The sequence below is a fragment of the Lepisma saccharinum genome, chromosome 29 (assembly GCF_977018435.1).
Source record: "Lepisma saccharinum chromosome 29, izLepSacc3.1, whole genome shotgun sequence".
Taxonomy (NCBI): domain Eukaryota; kingdom Metazoa; phylum Arthropoda; class Insecta; order Zygentoma; family Lepismatidae; genus Lepisma; species Lepisma saccharinum.
Genome location: NC_139257.1, coordinates 34,071,650 through 34,093,204, shown reverse-complemented (window position 1 = coordinate 34,093,204; position 21,555 = coordinate 34,071,650). Strand labels below are relative to the sequence as shown.

At 37.7% G+C, this 21,555-nt stretch overlaps 1 protein-coding gene across 1 annotated transcript in view; it reads right to left on the bottom strand.

The window, feature by feature from the left end:
- LOC145981334 (solute carrier family 23 member 2-like) overlaps positions 1-21,555 on the bottom strand; it is a 91,244-nt gene that overhangs the window by 26,939 nt on the left and 42,750 nt on the right. Inside the window, exons 2-5 of the mRNA XM_083114548.1 lie at positions 17,094-17,246; positions 7,302-7,459; positions 5,070-5,275; positions 3,943-4,069 (exon numbers count right to left, since the gene is read on the bottom strand). Of these exons, the coding sequence (XP_082970674.1) occupies positions 3,943-4,069; positions 5,070-5,275; positions 7,302-7,459; positions 17,094-17,246 (644 nt within the window). The remainder of the gene's footprint in view (positions 1-3,942; positions 4,070-5,069; positions 5,276-7,301; positions 7,460-17,093; positions 17,247-21,555) is intronic.

Here is a 21,555-nt window from a genome sequence, read left to right as displayed (position 1 = left end):
CGCAAATGCTCTCTCTTACGCCAGCATATGGAGCAGAGGGCTACGTGATTGGTTCATGTGACCTTTCCTGCCTTCTGAAGCAGATGACCGGTAGAATTCCTACTTGGTTCTTCGCACTCGTGCCACTCATGCTATGTGATGCTACAATACGCAATATTGACTGATGTAACTTTACCAAACTCAAATATACCATTTCTTAATGACCATTGCATTGTATAATTTATCGCACGGACAGCTATGTGTATTGAAAAGTAAAAGATCAACACAGTTTTTGTCAAATAAGTTGGTGAAGTCCTCGTGATAGAAGTTCAGCGTGTGCCTGCTCTACCACTTAACCTGCAAAACTATTCTTTTATTATTATTATTATTATTTCGTTAGTATCTAACTGCTTAATATTGTGTCAATGGAAATGTTTAGCATTCATTTGAAAACTCTTAACATCGAATGGTCTGTGACAAAATTATTTTAAAATGTTTATCACCATTCCAAGATGCAATAAACAGTGGTCTGAATTACTAATCGGCACTGTTACGTCAGTAGAGTGTACGATAGTTGGATCATCCACCCACCTCCGTGTCAATGTTTTTTGCACAGCGCACCAAGACAACAGAGGTCCCTGGTTCGAATCCGGTCATTAGCACGGGTGTTCTTTATGAGTGTCCCTTCATCAACTTCATAAATATCATCACTCATATTCATATTTGCGATAAACCAACTGTGGTAAAATAAACCAAATCAATCAGTAGTTGGATCATCCATAACAATGACGCCTACTGTTGTTCAGAGGCGCTTGTGATTCAGGTAGGTTTTCTAATAACTTGCGTCATACCGAAAAGTATAAATCACCAGAGTTCAAAACATTTGTGGCATAGTGAGGCATCTAATTTTCTAGCTAAAACATGCATGGATGATGTTTTATTGAAAACCCAGCTGACTTCAGGCAAATAAACAATACCTGTGGCGACTAATTCCATAAGTAAATTATTAAGCAAAAAAGGGCCGACCCTTCCTTTGGACTTGGCGTTCCCACCCGAAATGCCCATGCTACGCCACTGACCGTCACCCCTATTTAAGCACTGAACACATCCGGTTGGCACACGCCGTGCATGGTCTCGGCTAAGGCAGCCAGACAGTACTCTTATGTACTCTTGTGTTAATCCTTTCAACTCTAGCTTTTGTCACTTGTCAGACAAATTTATGGGATGATATACTGAGTACAAGTTGGATTTATGACCTTAGGGGTTACTGTACCCTTGCACATTAGCCATTTCATCTTCACTCTGCCCACCGTACTAAATAAACATATTTATATACTTACTTACAAACAGAAATAGGAACTTGCGTTAGTATCTTTTAGTGACGGCACCAGAGGGAGAATTCACCTAGTCAATCGGTCTACTTCCTACCACCCAGGTAATAATAAAAACTTGATTAATAAATTCTCTTTTAGCTCAAATATGTATTTTTTGCATGATATTGAGAGCTGGTTTTTCAATGTCTGGTCAACTTTTGATTAGCCAACTACCATTTGGAATACACAGTAAAATTTTTTTTTAAAAGTCAGCGGCAGGACTGGAACTCGTGATGTAAAATGGAACACATATTCCAAGCTACTGCATATAGCCCATCGGTAAACCAGCTATAGCCACTACACCAACTTATCACTTGCAGGGCTTGCTTTAAAATAGGACAAATGTCTCCAGCATGAGTTCACAAATAAAAGTCCTTTGTATAACCTGTCACTGTACACATCAGTTGAACTCTGCCAAGTAAAGCATTGATTTTTACACAAATGTAACTTTTTATAGAATTACTTCCTGTTGAATCAAACTGAGAAATTGTCTGTTGGGGATTTATCTTTCGATGAGACAGCCACCTTGCTGGCCATCAAATACAACGTAAATCATGGATTAAGTTAAGTGCCACTCAACCTTCAGTTGGGGAGCTAACTATACATGAAAATTTTCAAAATTGCAGCAACTTCTGCAGCCTAGACTTTAACCGTACATGAAAAAAACAGCCCTTAGAGTGATATACTAAATATGACTGCCCCCCTATCTCTCCCCTTTTCCTGGTGTCGTTCTTCACCATACTGCAGCAAACTTATACAAACTACTAGACAGCTCACCATATATGATGACTAGAGCCCGGATGTTCAGGCACTGAAAAGTATTAAAAATGGCGGGCAAAAAGGCAACAAAAAATTGAAAAAAAGGCAGTGTATGTCAAAAAAAAGGCAGCCAAGTTTCAGAAAGAGGCAGTGAAAATTGAAGAGAAGGACTTAAATTCTTCTTAAAACTTAAAAAATGTATTTACAAATAATAATTTGAATAACAAGGGTTATTGGAAAATGAAATCAAATAGAAGAAGAGAAATATAATTTTAAAAAATGCCTTGTCGGAATGACAAAAGAGGCAAAAAAAAGCGAAAAATGTTTGAAAAAGGCAGCATAAGGTGAAATAGGCAAAAAAGGCAACATACTGCCTTGTCGGAATGACAAAAGAGGCAAAAATGTTTGAAAAGGCAGCATAAGGTGAAATAGGCAAAAAAGGCAACGTAAAGTATTGTTCAGAATGTTAAGAACCTTCCGATCGGTGTACTTTTGTGTTCAATTTTTGTCTACCAGTGTCGGAAACGAAAAGGTATTTTGCCTGAAATCTGGGCTCTAATGATGACTAATCGTCACACAGGCCAAGAATGATACCAGAATTCCTGACAGTCATGCCTTCGCTAGAAGGAGCATCATTACAAAGAATGTCGATTGGCTGTTGCAGTTGCAGGACTCTCCATGGCCACAAGTTCATTGTCCATCCTATACAGCAAACTGTATACTCCTATATATCAGTGGCGTAGCGTTATAGTACGCCCGTACGCCCGGCGTTCCCAGATTCAAAATTGCAAACATGCGTAAATGCTGTGAATATAAAGTAAAACTTGACTAATTCCATATATGTTTGATCTTCATGGCATTATAATAGCTATTTTTCGTGATCCGCTTGCAAAGCTCCACTAACAACACTCGTTCTAGCATCTCTTTTCAATGCCTTTCCTGGCCAGACGCCGAGCAGGTTCGGCGTAAAAGACTCATATTCCTTGCTGCCTTTCTGGAGGAAAAACTTCGATGTCTACAGCACACGCGTAAATGCTCTCTCATACGCCAGCGTACGGAGCAGCAGAGGTCTACCGTGATTGGTTCATGTGACCCTTCCTATCTTCTGAAGCAGACGACAGCGGTAGAATTCCTACTTGGTTCTTCGCGCTCATGCAACTCGTGCTATGTGATGCTACAATACGCAATATTGACTGACGTAACTTTACCAATCTCAAATATACTGCTTCTTAATGACCACTGCATTGTATAATTTATCGCATGAACAGCGATGTGCATTAGAAACTAGAAGATCAACACAGTTTTTGTCAAATAAGTTGGTGAATTCCTCGTGGTAGAAGTTCAGCCTGTGGCTGCTCTACCACTTAACCCGCAAAACTATTCTTTTTTTTATTGTTATTATTTTTTCGTTATTATCTAACTGCTTAATATTGTGTCAATGGAAATGTTTACCATTCATTTGAAAACTCTTAACATCGAATTGTCTCTGGACAAAATTATTTTAAAAGGTTTATCAACATTCCAAGATGCAATAAACAATGGTCTGAATTACTAATCGGCACTGTTACGTCAGTAGAGTGTTCGATATTTGGATCATCCACCCACCTCCGTTCCAGAGTGCCTTGCACAGTGCGCCAAGACGACAGAGGTCCCTGGTTCGAATCCCGGCGTGAGCACGGGTGTTCTTTGTCAGTGTCCCTCCATTAATATCATCACTCATATTCATATTCATGGCCGACCCTTCCTTCGGACTTGGCGTTCCCACCCGAAATGTCCATACTACGCCACTGCTATATATACGCAAATATAAAAAAGTTTTTCTTCTCCTTACCCTACGGCAACCCACCAATTCCCAGCTGCTTGTTTCGCTGCTTCTTCAAACAGGCCTAGACCAATTAATGTTACTGTTGGAGCAATTGTCAACGGGGTGATATACTGCAGTACGACACCCACCAAACCTGAAATGCAAAAATTAAATATTAACTTGGCTGAAATATAAGGTACTTGATAGTCAAGCATAACACACATGCTATGTGTACACAAGTGTACCCCATGATTATAAACAGTGTAACTGCACTCTTAGTGGTTGTATTATGCCTCCAAAAAGAGCAAGTAGTCACCTACAGGTTTAATAGCTCCTGCAATAATACTTGCCAGAATATTTGTGAGCTTATCTCACAGATGCTTGATGTGTGCCACGGAGCCATCACACTACATAAGCTCCTGCATTTCCATCAGATGGATTCAATGCAATGGTACCCACAGTATTTTTCTCAGAGGGAGGCAGAGTAAGATTTCATATCTTTTCCCTACATGTAAACTTTTATTATTATTATTGTTGTTACTATTATTATTATTAGGACTGAGTGAGGTGATATACAAGACAAAATCTTTCAATATGATAATGTAACGCTCAGAATTTACTGTTACTGAATGTCAATCTTCTTCAAACACATATGGTCCAATTGGGAGCCGGACATTTTGGTGCCAGACATTTTGGTGCCGGACATTTTGGTGCCGGACATTTTGGTGTGGACATTTTGGTGCTAGGGTGCTAGGTGCACGGAAAAATGAAAAGTAAGAGTTAATAACCTAGTTTAGCCAACTAAAGTAACCAACCACTACTAAAGTAGCAGAACCATGGGGTCAATGGCATTGAAGGTGTCCTTTTATTGAGTGATGTGCGATCAGCACAATGAGTCCCACCTCGTGTGTTATCTGGCTGTCGAAACCAAAGCCCCCTACATCTTTTAAGAGCTCCTCAATTGTTCTCAGGATGCTGAGTCAAAAATCAATTATTTAGAGGGAGGGAGGGACCGCTCACACAAAAGACGAAAGCACTGATCGTTCTAAACTAAAAGATGTCCGCGTGCAGGAGCATTTGGTAATTTACAGAGTACACATTTTGAACTTGATAGCAACATCACTCACAGTTGACTTTAATATGAAGTGGCTAACCTAGATACCCGACGACAACTTGGAAGAGTGATGCCAAAGCAATTGCTCCAGATATTTCGTTGATGCGATCCTGCCATAGCTGGGTCCTGTTCTCGTGAGACATGGAGGCGATGACGTCCTCGGGAGGGCAGTGCCACTTGGGGAGGTTGAGCAGGGCGAGCGCAGGTGCTAGGTACCCAAAGGAGCTGCCTTGGACAATGGGTAACCTGAAACAAACAAGAAAGGCATTAGATTTCAGAGTATAGGGCTAACAGACATTATGTTTTCTCCAACATATATTAATTTTAGTCATAAGTCTGTCATCGGGGGAAAGTTAAGAAGAAAATTTGTAAACATCCTACATGATGAGCATTAAATAATTTGCATTAAGTAAATGCAGTAGTGTCTCGTTTATCCGACATACCACCGAAAAAAAATCATCAATCGGCAACAAGAATTGCAATCATCATGGGACTGAACTTTTGAAGTACTGTACGTACGTACTGTGTTTAACTTTAGACAATTTTGTAACTGTAAGTTCATTTCTCCAGTTAATTTTTTCTGTATTGTTGTAAAACATGATTACTGTATTAGGTTCATAATGTGTAAAATTATAACATTAGTTTGATGTTTAATAGGCGTTTTCTTAACATCTCCCTATTATCCGACATTTTCGCTTATCCCACGTTCTGCCGGCTCGTTTATGTCGGATAAGCGAGACTTTATTGTACATCTTTTGGTTGGAGAAGCAGAAAATTACACTGAAATTGGTTACTTCCTGAGAATATATAGTAAATTACACTGAAATTGGTTACTTCCTGAGAATATATATATATTAAATTACACTGAAATTGTTTACTTCCTGAGAATATATATATTAAATTACTCTGAAATTGGTTACTTCCTGAGAATATATAGTAGAGCACAGTATCTATCATTGTTCTGTAAAAAAATAAAAAAAAACATCCTGGCCCAGTTGCAGAACATTTTGTGGATTTGCCATTGCTTTTCAACTGAATCTTTTTTCTGCAAAGATTCTTGATTAGAACTTAAGGTTCATATATCTCCTCCTTTTGGTGGATGCTCTTCTTTTGTTGCTAGCATCTGAGACAGGCAACATCCACACATTTCATCGACATTGATATCACTATGGTTTCCAAAGTACAGTATATGTTACGTTTAGTTTATGTTTTTAATAAAATAAATTACTGCCTTGGTCAGCATATTTATATTTTTTCAGTATATGTTAATACAATGCAACTATGTCCTTACTTGTACTAAGTTTTCAGGCAGTTCGAGTTGTTAGGAGAGCAGTGAAATGTTGCATCAATAGTTTCATCACTACGGAAGCCTATTAAACAATTTTATAATCTAGACAACAGTAAAAGCAAACCACACAAATATTCACGTGAATCTCTAGAAGAAATTCTAAGTTGATGTAATTTTACAGAATTTGGAATATCATAGCTGTTTGTTGAAAGGAGAGAATAATTTGAAATCAGCTGCCCTTGCTTAGGTGCAGCAGAGTTTTCAGTCCTACAATTAGAGGACAATGGTTGCTACTTTTTATTTTACTTAAGGTCATCTCTTAGAGAGTCACTAAGAATTGTTGAATTTTTACATTAATTAATACTTTGTTAAATTTCATCACAAAATTAGTACAAATTATTTTTTGTTATTCTTTAGTATTGCTAATATAATTATGATTGAACTAATGTAAGGAGAGAGTAAGTAACCAATAAGAATGCAGGTGATGTGAGGAAGTGCAGAGGAAGGGAATGGCACTTGACTTCACTCAATCACATTTATTCAGTTTATTTTCTGTCATGAATTGGAGTTATAGTGTTGTTTAGTAAGCTAAGATTCTAGGAAGTAGTGTCATGAAATTAAAGACAAGGTTTGTGTTTCATAAGGAAGAGCAGGAGATTCCTTGTTTCAGTAAACAGTTACATTAACTGCTTTCTTCTTCCTTCCTCTTCACCCTAAATGCTTTCAATTTTCTTCCATTATTTCTGTTCAATTTATAATTACAAAATAGCGAGCTTCAGTAAGGAGCAAGTCGCAAGTTGAATGGCACGGTACTTCGATCAAGATTTGAATTAAATAAACATTGTATTCTATCCATCTTGAATCTTTGTACACAATATCTGTGTTTTCCCATTGTCTTCTATTTTGTAACACTAATTCCTATGCAGCCAGCTGTCACCAGCCTTCTCACATGCTCTTCACTCTAGAGATGGAACAGGCACTCACCTAACACCAAAGAATGTCTGTAGCAAAGTGACCAAACCAGACACCATGATAAGGGTGGACACGATGTACCCTCGTGCAGGGTCATCTTCCAGCATGCAGAGCTTCGGACACATCACCAGCGGGACGGACACCATTCCAACAACGAACGTCAAGTAATGCTGCAGGGGAACAAATAACAGTATAGAAATGCTGTTCAGTAACAGAAGAACCAGAAAGTATGTGAATTGACTGACTAATTCCTTTTTTAAAAAATAACACAAAACGAATAAATAGTACTTAATAAAGTTTCAATATCTCGGCTCTTCTTGAAGAGGTTTCATCAAAGTGCCATCAATAAAATCTGCGATAAACATTTTTTTATGACATCTTCACACTATTTAATATCATAAAGCTACATTTTACAAGCAATTACTCTAATTGCTGCACCATCTTTGAGTCGGATTTCAGTTTAGAACACCATGTGTACATTTGCTGGTTAACTTGTCCCTGTTCTGAAAAACTTTGCTCGGAATCGAAGAAGAAAATGTGCAAGATCAAGGAGGCCCATTTTGCAAGAAAATGCTAAGCCACACATGCCCGCATAACAAAATACATTCTCCCCCCCTTGCAATCGTTTTTGGTTTTACGAAGTTATTTCAAATTTAGATATAACTATTTACTAGTGTATTAAATTATCTGACCTGATTCGGTTTACGAGCTCTGGGTTTAAAGTACCAGACAGACCAGTCATTCCCAAGTCTTAAGTTAAGCCCCTATCACACGGAACTGGATTTCTAGTAGGAATGCCCTAGTTGACGATGAACTAACTTTCTAGGTAGCAATCATGGCTGCCTGGCTGACTGCTTGACTGGTTTGGAGGAATAGGACATGTTCTAATTGCTACTTGCTTTCCGCGACTGGATTCTGTGGAACAGCCAATCAGAGCAAAGTTTCGCCATGTGAAGATAATCTGTGAGTGTGTGAAGGAGCGCTTTTGTCTGTGGTTTCCGAGTGTTACTCCAGCAATGTATAACGTATACATTATGAAAGGCACGTTGAGATACACCATCTATGCTGAGTGCACGGTGTTTGCATTTGAAACAACTAAAATATTCTTCCATACATGTACAGTGAACGTTGTAAAGTATGTATTTAAGCAGCGCCATTGTTTTGTACCTAATAACATTTTATACGAAACGTTATTCCTCTCAGTTGAATAGTTATCGGCTTTTAAAAATGTTAAGTGATACATTGTTTACATCTCACGCGGCCGCCATTACAACTTCCCTCGTATGGGAACAAAAGTCTATCGACAAGTACGCTGATAAGTATCGTGTGAGGCGAAAACTAGCAAATTGGTAGCCAGTCCAGCGCCAACTAGGGCATCCAGTTCCGTGTGATGCGGGCTTTAGCTAATAAACAATAGACTTAAGAAATTAGCTCACACGATACAGAAACAACAAATAAAGAGGTACTACATATTTTATACCCTTACATTTAGAAACAAAACCTCTTATTCACTTACACATCAAACTTAATCGTCAAGGATGGTCCACAAGTCAACTTTTCTCCTTACACGGTTCTTCTTCTTCAGATCTTCATATCTCGGAGAGGGTGGTGGGGAATTATGGTGGTAGAAATCACATCCAATAACCACTCTAAAGAAATTACTTGTATGTGTACTTTCATGATTTATGCTACGTGTTACATTTCAGGACGACGGGAGCAAACTATTGACAATCGAAGGAGTTTTCACTTCATGAGTATTACTCTTCTGCGCTTGCAAACTGGACTTTTGTCAACCGCTGGAACTGTCGCAAGTGTTACTTCTCTGAGTCTGGAGCTGGACTGTACACATCTTCTTTCATCACCAAAGCCATTGCAACCACAATACTGCGATTGGTTTAAAGCAATTTCACCAATCTATGTCCATCAATGGCAACAACTCCTGATTCGACACCAAGGAATGCCGAACCCATTGTTCTGGTTGTTTTGGTTTCACCATTACTATGAGCATTGTTCAACCGCTCCACAAAACCAAACACCCTCTGTCCTATGCCTAATTTCTACTTGATCAAAAAGGTGGGAAGCACTTTAGTATCATTCAGAATGTTTATGATTCAGCAACTTGAGCAATAAAACGTGAACAATGAATGTGCCCAATACAAAACTTGCTTAAGTGTTGGGCCACTGCAATAAAGAAACATCAGATGACGTTTTTCTTAAGTATCAATATTTTTCTTCAAATTAAGATTTCGCCATTTTCCTTTACACCTATTCAGGAGGGGTGCAATATCTGGCATGGTTGGGGGAACTGGATGACTTTCCAAGATTTGGGTGGGCCATACATTTTGATATTTATTTATTTACTCAAATTTCAGATACAGCACTTGTAAGGCCATTTTACACTGAAAATTCTAATAAATCAACAAGAACAAGTCAAGATGGTTTTAGGTAAAAACAAAAAGGGATACATATAAACAGATAAGACATAAACAAGGAAACAAACAAAAGATTTACATATTCATTCTTAGAGAAGATTGGAAAATACCTTCAGGGGCAAAAATGTCGATGTTTGTAGGTAGTTTATTATAGAATTGTGGCAGGCTGTGGATCAAACAGCGCTGTATAAGTGAAAGCCTAGCGGTAGAGTTGTGGAACAATTCAATGTTTCGGGTCGATCGAGAGGGAACTCTGAAGTTGAATTCTGTAAGTAGAAATTCAGATCTTAATTTTCCATTGATGATTTTATAGAAACATTTCATATTGGCCATATCGCGTCGGGTCTGCAGTAACTGGATGTTCAAAGTAATCAGGATGTCAGGTTTCTGAAGATGCCGCAGAGAAGGAATTCTATGACGAACAATGGCGGTAAAGAAGCTGAGGACGGAATCCATGCTAGAAAGATTTGTATTGTAAGCCATGGCCCAGACTGGAGAGCAGTATTCGAGAATCTGAGAAATGAATGACTTGAAAAACAGGCTAAGAGAAGTTGGAGTATCAATTTCAGTGAATCTGCCTAAGAGGCGCATTGCACTTTCAGTTGTAGCTGCAATGTGTTCCTTAAAGTTCAGTTTTTCATCTATGATAACACCAAGATCTTTTTGGGTCGCAACTGTGGTAATATAATTGCTTTCAAGAACATAATGAGAATGTATTTTGTTCTTTTTTAAAGAGACTGTGAGGGAGGAACATTTCTGCGGGTTAAGTTGTAGATTCCACTGCTTACACCATGTGACTATTTCGGAAAGAGCATTCTGGAGAATCACAGCATCTTGCGTGGTTGAGATTTCTTTGAAAAGTTTACAGTCGTCAGCAAACATGAGTATATTGACAGGAAGTGAGGAAAATCTTTGAGGGAGATCGTCCATGTATAGGATGAACAAGAGAGGGCCCTAGATGCTCCCTTGTGGCACCCCAGACAGGACAGGAAGAAAATCAGAAGAGGCGCCTGAAAGGGCGACACGCTGTATCCGTGAGTGTAGATAATCCTGGATTAAGGAGAGAAATTTGCCATGTATGTTAAATCTAGTTTTTAATTTGTGAATAAGAAGAGCATGGTTTATTTTGTCAAAGGCTTTTGACATATCCAAGTATATCACATCTAGCTGGGAATTTTTGGAAATAGCCCTAGTGGCATGTGAAAGGAGAACTGAAAGATTAGTCAAGCAAGAGCTACCTGGAAGAAACCCGTGTTGGGCAGTACTGATATGCGGAGATGTAAATCTGAATAATCTGTTCTTAATGATTTTTTCACAGATTATTATAGACAGAGGTGACAGGAGTGATATTGGTCTGTATGATGTAACACTAAAATATTACATGTCCGAACAAGGATCTATAAGGGAAGTATAAACATTGGAGTAAAAAATATACAGGGGGTTAGTGGAGTGGGCTCTAAAACCAGAGATCCTTGTATGCTTTCCCATCACATTATTATCATTTATCTTTACAGTTTCATTTTATTACCATGAAAGTTGTCAATTAACATTTTGGATAGGATGGGTCAACAGGTCATTCAGCCTTATTTTGGGAGGGGCATGGCCCACCTTTGGTATCGCCCTAGAACATATTTTTTTCACCTTACACAGATACCTTTTATTATTTCTCAGGAAATCTATAAAAAGTTAGTCAAATATAAAATGAGATGTTGAAATTGCTAACTTATAAAATTTGAATAAACATATATAATCCATACACTTTCTTTTCTTTAAAATAACACTCAAACTTTCCTTGTTTCATTGCTAATATGTAGAGGCACATATTTTTGGTAAATAAAAAAGCAAAATTTCGGTACAAAAACTGAGTCAATTTCGGGTTCAAAAGCGGTAAATAAAATGAAATATTGGTGTTATAGTGGTGAAAAATTGGATGAAAAGTGGTATATAAAAAGACATTTTGGTTTTAAAATTGTGAATATAATCCTAAATTTGATTTAAAAACTACACTTATTCCACAGAATTAACATCTCACTTCTAATAGCACATTTATGTAGTTATAAGAGTATTAAGTTTATTTCTGTGTAAAGGAGACCATTGTTGCTTCTCCAATATTAACAGCAGAATTAATCAATTTTCCGGGAATTGCATAACTCACAGGATACTTCAGACTTCAGAAAGTGTCGCGTCGGTATATAAATGGTAAATTTCGTGTTTAAGAGTTAATTTCGCTTTTTGAAGTTCATTTCGCATTATTTCGTGACAAAACATGGTCACAAAATGCATCTCACACCTTTCAAAAACATGAAAAATTAACACTACAATGTGTTTTTTCAAATTTCGTTTTTTCGTCAAAAACGAAATATGCATGCCCCTACTAATATGTAACACTCTACATGCTCATGTAAATTCATCTCATCTTCCTTAGATGTAGCATTTGTATATAAATATTTTTTTTTTACAACATAGGGCATCAAGTCATTATTTGTATAAATATTGTTCTAAACAGTGGCGTGGAGTGACTTTTCAAAAGTGTTACCGGCTATCAGTACGACAATTATGCCTGCTAGACGTTATCAGCCCCCCTCCCCCCCCCCCCCCCGGTAAAGAACACATGTCTTCGAGCTAGATATTTGTTCATTTCATTCTTGTTTTGCAATCAGCACAGTGATTTAGCCACAAATACTCCTAGAAAGAACTACCACTCATGAGTAGACCTTGGATTTTTAGGTTCTAAAAAGTGTGCTTTTAGGTTCGTAAAATAGGCTCTAAAAATCCTAAACTAGGCTCTAAAAACCATTAAATAGGTTCTAAAAATCCTAAAATAGGTCCTAAAAATCTATAGTAAGGCTCGAATCCTGAAGTAGGTAAAAAAAACTTAAAATAGTTCAAAATTCCTGAAAAATGCTGATTAGGTATAGTCACCGGCAATGAAAATGGGACACCTATATTCTGAAATACGCACTTCCATAACGTTATGTGTGTTGCCTAACCCTGCAGCGATGGTAGAACTTGGAAATCTGCTATTAAAATCCATTCTTCGCCGTATAGTTAGGCAACAATCTTTTTTCATGTTCTCCACAGTCAAACTCCGCAATTCTGTCTGTGAGGATCATCTTTTATGCTGATAATAATCTTTCAACAAAAACATAGTCAGTGGTGCAAACTTCAATGCTGAAATGTTAGTTTGCAAGGCTTGTTGTTGTTGATTTGGTGTTTTAAGTCCACTTTATGCACAGAAAGGCTAATCGGGGCTGGACCTACAGTTTAAGGTGCCTCCACCGGGTTTCGAACCGGGGCCCCTTGATTACAAGGCAACGACGCTACCACTGCGCTATCAGGAAGGTCCAGTTTGCAAGGCGTGAATGCCACAAAGCATCGAAGTGACGCGTAAGTGAGCAAAACCACTCAGATCACACCAGACATTTTGCTTTGTTTAGAGCTTTGAAAAATCACCATGGACTTGAAGGAAGGGAAATCGACAGAGAGTAAGTACGTTTCATACATGTTCGTCATTGAATATTTTCGTGACCAAACAAAGTAAATGTCTGTGTGTGACATAAAAAACCTGTAAAACCTTTGAAAATATATAAAAACATAGAAAAGGGCTTGATTTAGGTTCATAAATCTAAAATAGGTTCTAACAAACAAAATAGTTTTTTTTAGCCACTATAAAACTTCATCAGTCGTTGCATGCATTTTTTAACGAAACGCTGACATAACTTATTATTTCTTACATACCTGAAAAGGAAAAAATAGATTAAAAACCTAAATTCCGAGGTCTACACATGAGACAGTTACCACGAAAATCCAATGAATAGTGGTAGACCCTTGTCAATTCTTCATCTGTCTCTGTTTCTTTGCAATGAAGTGCGAAGGGGAAGAAGAAGATCCACACTTTTCTCAGGTCAGTTTGACGTTTGTGTGGTGAGCACTGAGCAGACGACAGAACTCCGCTCCTTTGTGGAAGGGAAGCGCTCAGCTGTACGTACTACTGTTGCAAACTTAGTATTTTGGAGCAAGGTTTGTCCAAATCACGAATCACACCAAGGAACTATATTTTCGTCTATTACCTAACTGGTCTCAGTTGTAGTTAAATCCAGCCTTGGCTTTGCAGTCTACCTCTAGTTGCTTCACAGAAATTGTATTCCAATTTTAGGAGGGATTTAGCTCTTTTCTGCCAATTCGATGTGACAACACTGGCTGCCCCGGTAGGTCTGAACGGCAATAGGGCCCCTTAACAGGCATATGAATAACCCCATAAAGCCCTTCCCAGCTCTTTCCTTGCATTGGCGCCCTCTTCTCCCTTGTTGCCTCTTCAGGGTAGCGGAACGGCCTCCCTCTTCGCTTCTATCGGCTGCATAAAAAATGTCCTACGCAATATCTACTTGACGGCAACGGTGTTCATTAATGTATTTAACAATGTTGTCATTATATTGAAACAACTTTTTAATTCTTTACATTTTGCTGTTACCTGCGGTAACACTGGCTACATGTATGCCACGCCTCTGGATCTAAATGAAATGTTGTATGGCTTAACTGTAACCCTATTGAGATAATAATAATAATAATAACACTGAGGAACAATGAAATTTGCCGCGACCGGAAAACATCCAATTTCTATGTTTTTTGACTTGCTGAACACGAAAATGATGTTCTTTTTTCTCCACCACGTCCAGTTTTTGAAATAACACGAAATTGAAATAAATGTAACAAAGCTTTTTTTCTGCCATATGATATACAAGGATTCATCAAGAGAACAACACGTGTGGCTGTTTTTCCTGCATAATATGAAGAAAGCATTGTAACAACAACAAAAATGGCAAATATTGTTGTTTATTTTGTTACCCGATAAAATAAGAGTAGAGAAAAGTCCTTGTTAAAGAGGCAAGGTGATGCATTGTACTGTGTCTTTATCAGTTGAGTTCTGTTTGCTGGAAGTGTAGGTTGTGTGCTTCATTGCGATTGTTTTGTGTGGTATTTGAAAATAGTGCAGTGATGCTTCGTAACTGTGTAAATTCACCCAATCTGTTTTGCTATCTGAGTGGTGAGTTCACGACAAAATTCCAACGAAACTCAATTACACCAATAGTGAAGAAAGGTTACGAGCTATATTTCGGATGCGCAAAATCGGAGACGAAGATAAAGGGTGGGCTCCTCATGTCTGTTGCAGTAGATGCTCGCGATATTTACGAGAGTGGTTACATGATACACATCTATCCATGTCCTTTGCTGTTCTCATGGTATGGCGCGAACCTCGAGATCACATTACTGATTGATACTTTTGTTTAACTAATGTTACGGGATTTTCAAGCAAGTCCAAATATATCCTACAGTATCCAAATTTACCTTCTGCAATAAGACCAGTGCAACATGATGAGACATTACCTGGTCCAAAGCCACCATTGGAATGGTGTTTGGAAGAGGAAACAAACTTTCTCAGATGAACAGATATTTTCTCTTGGACATGATCCTGACTTTCAAGAGTCAATGGCGACACCGCATCTTATCACCCAGCCAGAATTAAATGATTTAGTATGTGATTTGAACCTTACAAAGAAAGAAGCGGAATTGCTGGGTTCAAGACTGCAAGGGTGGAACCTGCTGGAACCAGGGACAAGTCTTACATTCAGAAAATGTCAACTAAAATTTTCTTCTTTCTATGAATGAGTCCCTGGTATACTGCAACAATGTCACTGGATTAATGCAGAAGTTGAGAGAAAACTATAAATCAGACTAATGAATGTTGTTCATCAATGCGTGAAAAACTAGCTTGAAGACGGTCCTTCTGCATAATGGAAATGAGAAACCTTCAGTGCCAGTTGCTCATGCAAGTGAAATGAAGGACACATATGAAACCATTGCTTTCATTCTCACAAGAGTTAGCTACGATATACACCAGTGAAAAATCTGTGCTGATCTGAAGGGGATGCAATCACGTTTCACGAAATTCTGTTGTTTCCTCTGTCCATGGGACAACCGAGCAAAGGACATGCATTACAAAACTAAACCGGCCTCCCAGAGTGTGTTACACACCTGGAGAAAAAAAGTGTCTCTCACAAACCTCTTCTCGACGCCAACAATGTGTTACTCCCCCCCACTGCACATCAAGTTGGGGTTAATAAAGAACTTTGTGAAGGCCATGAACAAAGAAGGAAAAGGGTTTGAGTACTTACGAAGCAAATTTCCTGGTGTAAGTGATGCTAAAATAAGTTAAGGAATTTTTGTTGGCCCACAAATCCGGGAGGTAATGAACGATCCCAATTTTGAAGAACTGTTAAGTGAATGTGAGAAAGCAGCATGGTGTGCGTTCAAGGGTGTGTGTCGCAATTTCCTTGGCAACCATAGGGCTCACAATTATTCTGAACTTGTATAACCTATGTTGGCAACATACAAAGAAATGGGATGCAATATGTCTCTCAAGATACACTTTCTGTGTTCCAATTTAGACTTTTCCCCCTCTAATCTGGGTGCAGTGAGTGACGAGAAGGGCGAGCTCTTTCACCAACAAATCGCAAAAATGGAAAAACATTATAAAGGCAGATGGTCTCCCAGTTCACTAGCGGATTAATGCTGGAACACAGTCTCAGATGTTCAACACGCCTGCTATAAGCGGGAATCATACAGAAAAATACGTTTTGATGGTGCGTTACTTTTACTGTTTACTTTATTATTTACTATTTTACTGCAACTGCAAATTTTAGTGCATGTCGTAACTACATCATTTACAATCATATTTGGTTTTCTATGAACCCAATGTATTACTAAAAATCACACTACCACATTAAGGTTTGGAGCAAACTTCTATATTTTACCCTTCTTTCAATATGTGGTGAAAATTTTTCAAAATGGTTTCCGCCAGAAATGGTACGTGATACAGCATTTTTGTTATGATTTTTGAAATCAGCGCAAACGATTTATTAAAGATCACCTATTTTCATCCAGCGGCAAAACAAAAAGTTTTAATTTGTTCCTCAGTGTAATAATAATAATATTGTTCTCTTTGTTATTTAATATAGTTTTTCTGCAACTTTTGGTTAACTGCAATATACATTGCAAAGCAAGGGAATTTGACCTCTTTACATTTTCCTTCCCTAGGTGTACAATTCTAAATTCGTTCCCAACAGAGGGAATATATATATAGTACAACCAATAATATTGAATATTAGACTAAATTTTAATGTTGAAAGGTATAAATGTACTGCTGCCATGTCAAATATTTGTAAAAAGAATAAAAATAACAAAATTTGTTGCAACTGTTATTGTAATAATGATGATAAATTGATGACCTTGAATGAGAGGCTCTACTAGAAACCCCTCCCAAAACTTTTTCTTGGCTTCACTCCTTGAAAGTATAATATATATTTTCGTATACCTGAAGTCCCAAAAGAATGCTTGTGTACCATGGTGGTATATCCTCAAGTCCGTAGTGGAGCTCCAGAAGATTGTCATCGTCCTTGGTGAGTTCTACTGGTTTCTTCTTGCCATTTATGATAGTAGGAAGAGGCTCATGATTGGTCAGCAGAGACTGGAAAGAAAAATAGCACAATAGTTTGAACGCAGGTTTCATTGAGGAACATTTGCACCCATAGGCAGGGATTTATCCAAAATATTCAAATGAGATGTAATGATTACTGCCAAAGACTTTATGTTATTTTTTATTTGGCATCTCATCGAATATTGGGGTGAGATCTTTACATATCTGATGAAAATCAGTCGGAATAGACGAGCTTGATAAGGCATATTTTGACATATTTTATCAATTTTGCATTTTTACAACATATTTCTTCAATTTGCTTGTAATAAGACATTTCTGTATAATTTCGTAATTTGATATGATCCATATTTTATGTGACGCAACAAGTAGTAATATTTTTATTTTGTTAAAGAAAGCGTAATTTCCTTGTTATTCTATGTAATATTGCTCCTTATTAGTAATGTATATATTTTGTTTAATGTTTGTTGTATTTTATGCTGTGTTATGAGTAGTTTAATGTATCTTTGTTTGCAAGAGTGCTCTATACGAATTTGTATTTCTAAAGATGTATAGATGTCAGTTTTGTTGATAGTAACCTTTTGTAAATAGTGAGTGATTCATCTGTACTTGAATCTGTGTTCTCGAAACAGTATAAAAGCGAGGATATCGCGTAAGAAATAACACACTTTCGCCACGGATCGTCGAAGCTTTTAAAACTAAAAAGAACTCCTCGGTGTTGTGCATACATCTTGGTATGGTAGTTCGGGGCGCAAGCTAGGCCTATGTGAACATAGGTACGCCGATGGCCATGCATTGATGATATGCACAATACTGCAACCATTCTACGTCAAATAATAAAGTTAGCCTAAAGATTAATTTGGAAATAAAAGGCTAAAGAGCAATTATTGGCTCGGTTATCATTGCATATCTCTTGGTGTGGTAGTTCGGGGCGCAAGCTAGGTCTATGTGATCATAGGCTTGCCGATAGCCACGCATTGAGTTTTATGCGTTTTAATTGAGTCAATTCATCAACAAAGCGAAATCCTCGCCTTCGTTTCAAGTATAGTTGCATTATAATTGCAAGAAATAAAGAATAAAACTTTTCAGTTTATACATACGACAGTAATGTGGTTTATTTCTCTGTGCTGTGAATATTGTCTTTGCCCAACACTATCCCTGTACCTGAGAGGAGTCTGTGTACTTCACCGAGTCTCATTGTTCACCGCTGAGTATTATTAAGTTAATATTAATAGTAAAATAATACGACGCGTGAAGTATTTGTGTGCCTTAATGAAAACTTGGTACGTGTCAAATTGTCATGCATATAATCGGTTATTTTACAATTTATTCTTTGTACTTTTAGCACAATGGATAGTTCATATTATCGATGGCAGGATAAGGAAATTGGGAACGAAGAAATTAAAAGCAGACAGTCTTTTCTTACAAACAAGTACAGAACAATAATACCCCCTCCCCTTTTCTTTTTCCCGCCGACAATTTATAGCCATGCAAACATTATTGAGGAAAAATGTTTTCTCTCATTGTTGTGCAGCCATGGAAAGCAAAGAAGTTTCAATTGTTCTAATTTCTTTACCTGTTTTTCACTTCTCACAATAATCAGTTAAAAGCAAAAATAACATTTGGTACATTACAGCCCCATCTCTATCAGCAATCAAGTACGGGAGTTTCAAGATCACTTGTCATTTGATCCAGGTACATATCAGAGTGTAGCAGTGAGAGGGAATAGAATGCCTCCTGCAAAGGAATCTATTTCGGCGGGACTGAAGAGCTATGTCAAAGAATTTAGGACTGATGTATTTGTTCCTCCACAGACTACAAGATTCTGTAGTAGGGGGGGGGGGGGGTAGGATATTCGAAGATGCCTGCATTATTGCAGCATTTAGACATGGCCGAAACATCGAAATCTGCCTAAAAAAGTTGTGTTTGTGTGATGCACCAGTTTATAATCATATTTTTGCTAACATCCAGTACTTTAAGAAGCCCTATTTTACTTTTGCTTAAACAAATTACGCATATACTTCATTCTAGAAAAAGAAAATATGTAATTTAAAAGACTAATTTACTATAATTTAACATTTAAGGGCATGCAGGACAGTTTCAACGGGACTCTTTTCCCTGTAGCATTGTTCCCAACTTAGCTCCCTTGGAGCCAGATCTGGCTCTTTCATAGGGTGACCAGACACATACATTAAAAAAAGAGGACAGCATGGCGAAAAAGGAGGACATAACTTAAATGGCTATACATTTGTCATTACTCATAATTGAATCAATATACAAAAATCTTACCAACATTTTGCTCACAGATGCTTTTCAGAAGATCTTTTTCAAGAACTTCATCTTACCTTTAAGCAAAGAAAGCAATCTCCTAATCTGTTTTTTTTTTAACAAATTACAAAGAATATCTATAATTTGAAGCACAGAATTTTACTCCTTTTCTAATTTTTGGATATTAGACTGAAATATCTCCACAAGTGAATGCAAATGTAACAAGTAAGATTTGCTTAACTTATTTCGAAAAGCCAAATTAAAATTTTATGTAGTTTGGATTGGGTAGAGAAATATGATTTCAATGCCACGAACATTTCTAGCACTCTTTCAACAGCAGGGCAAAGTGGCAACCACTTACCCCATATTCGTTTCTTCCATCCTTTAAAACTGGATATTTTCTTTGGCTTCGTTATTTCATGAAAGTAAATATTACTTAATAATCAAAATTCTCACTACGCATTTCTGTATCGCATATGTATAACTCGAAAAGGAACTGGTAGACCTCTGTGTTGGAGTGGTTAGCACACTGCGCCACAACGCCAGAGGCCTCGGTTTCGAATCCCGGTCTGGGCATGTGTGTACTTCATCAAAATCATCATATCATCGCTCATACTCATCTTCGCGATTAGCCAAAGGTGGCAAAAGAGCGAAGTAAAAAAACCAAATCAATCAACCGAAAAGGAACTGCACAGACTACATGAGTTCCAGCAGTCTCAGCGCTTAATACTAATGACTGGGATGAGGAAATTTGCCTATTTACCTCTTTTATTCCTTTGTAGTAAACCATAGGCTTTCATGTTTAAACTTTAAAGTTCGTTTCATGGAGTTTCTATTCCGAAAACACATTTTTATAGTGCCTATAAATTCCTATTTTGATGGTTAGTGCCTATTTGCTCAATCGTGCAAAAAAATGGATATTCTGCAATATTTGCATACTTAAGCTTTTTCTTACGTGCATTTGGCTTTCCCTATATTGAAAGACGTAAGGCTTTGTTGATGTTGTACTGACTGAAAGTTGGAATTCGCCAGATTTCATGGTCTGAATTAGAACATTGTTTTAAATATTTTTTTGTTACAATGGTGCAAATTGTTTATTCATCATTTGTTCAAATTCGCAGTCGTTAGCACAAGATCTTTTTGTGAGAATTACTTTAACAGACGATTCCCCGCAAATGTGAATTTCGATCAAAAGAGTAATATAGTATGTTAATCGCTAGCACACTTTTATGTATAAACTGAAGTGCTAATACAGTGTAACTGTGCATTGTAAGAAGAAAATTTAAATAAGTTCACATCCATTGCCTATTTTAATGTCTTTTTTAATTTTAGGGTGCCTTTTAAGGGCCTATTTCATGTTTTTTCTTAGTTTATGGTGCTTTTTAAGTGCCTATTTTCATCATTTGGGTGCCTATTTGACTGCCTATTTCAGAGATTTTTAGTGCCTACTAATGACTCAGTCGGGAAAGTGATCGTATTGAGCTCCCAGATGGTAGGTGAGCATTGCTCAAATATTTAACGTGCCCCAAATGAAGCATTCTGTGTGCAGCACATTTGCTATGGTCAATGCTATACTCTTTCCAAAAAAGGAGGGCGTTTACCGATTTCTAAAAAATCCGCCCGGATGCTGGACAGACACCTAAGAAGGAGGACATGTCTGGATAAAAGAGGTCACCCTACTCTTTCCTGCACTCCTTTGGCTGTGACCTGGGGTGCCTGCCTCTGTGCCCCACTATGTTACCATCACTGGTTCCGGCCTACATAGACCAACTTTTGCCATGATTAGACATTTTGCACGTGACGTGATATTGTTATATTGCGTGCGTCACCCCACCGCCTCTTATATCCTCAGCTACTTTTTTATAGCGCCGTGTTGACATGAAATTGACATAATATTGTTATCCGGGAATCCTTTATTTTCGATTTCATACCACCATCGGTGGATTATTGAGATGGATGATGCTGCCAGATCTAGATGGTGAAAACTAAGAACAAATTGTCATCAATTTAGAGTTAACGGTAATAGCAGCACCCCATCCCTTTGACAAGTAACATTACCCTAGGAGGCACTTCA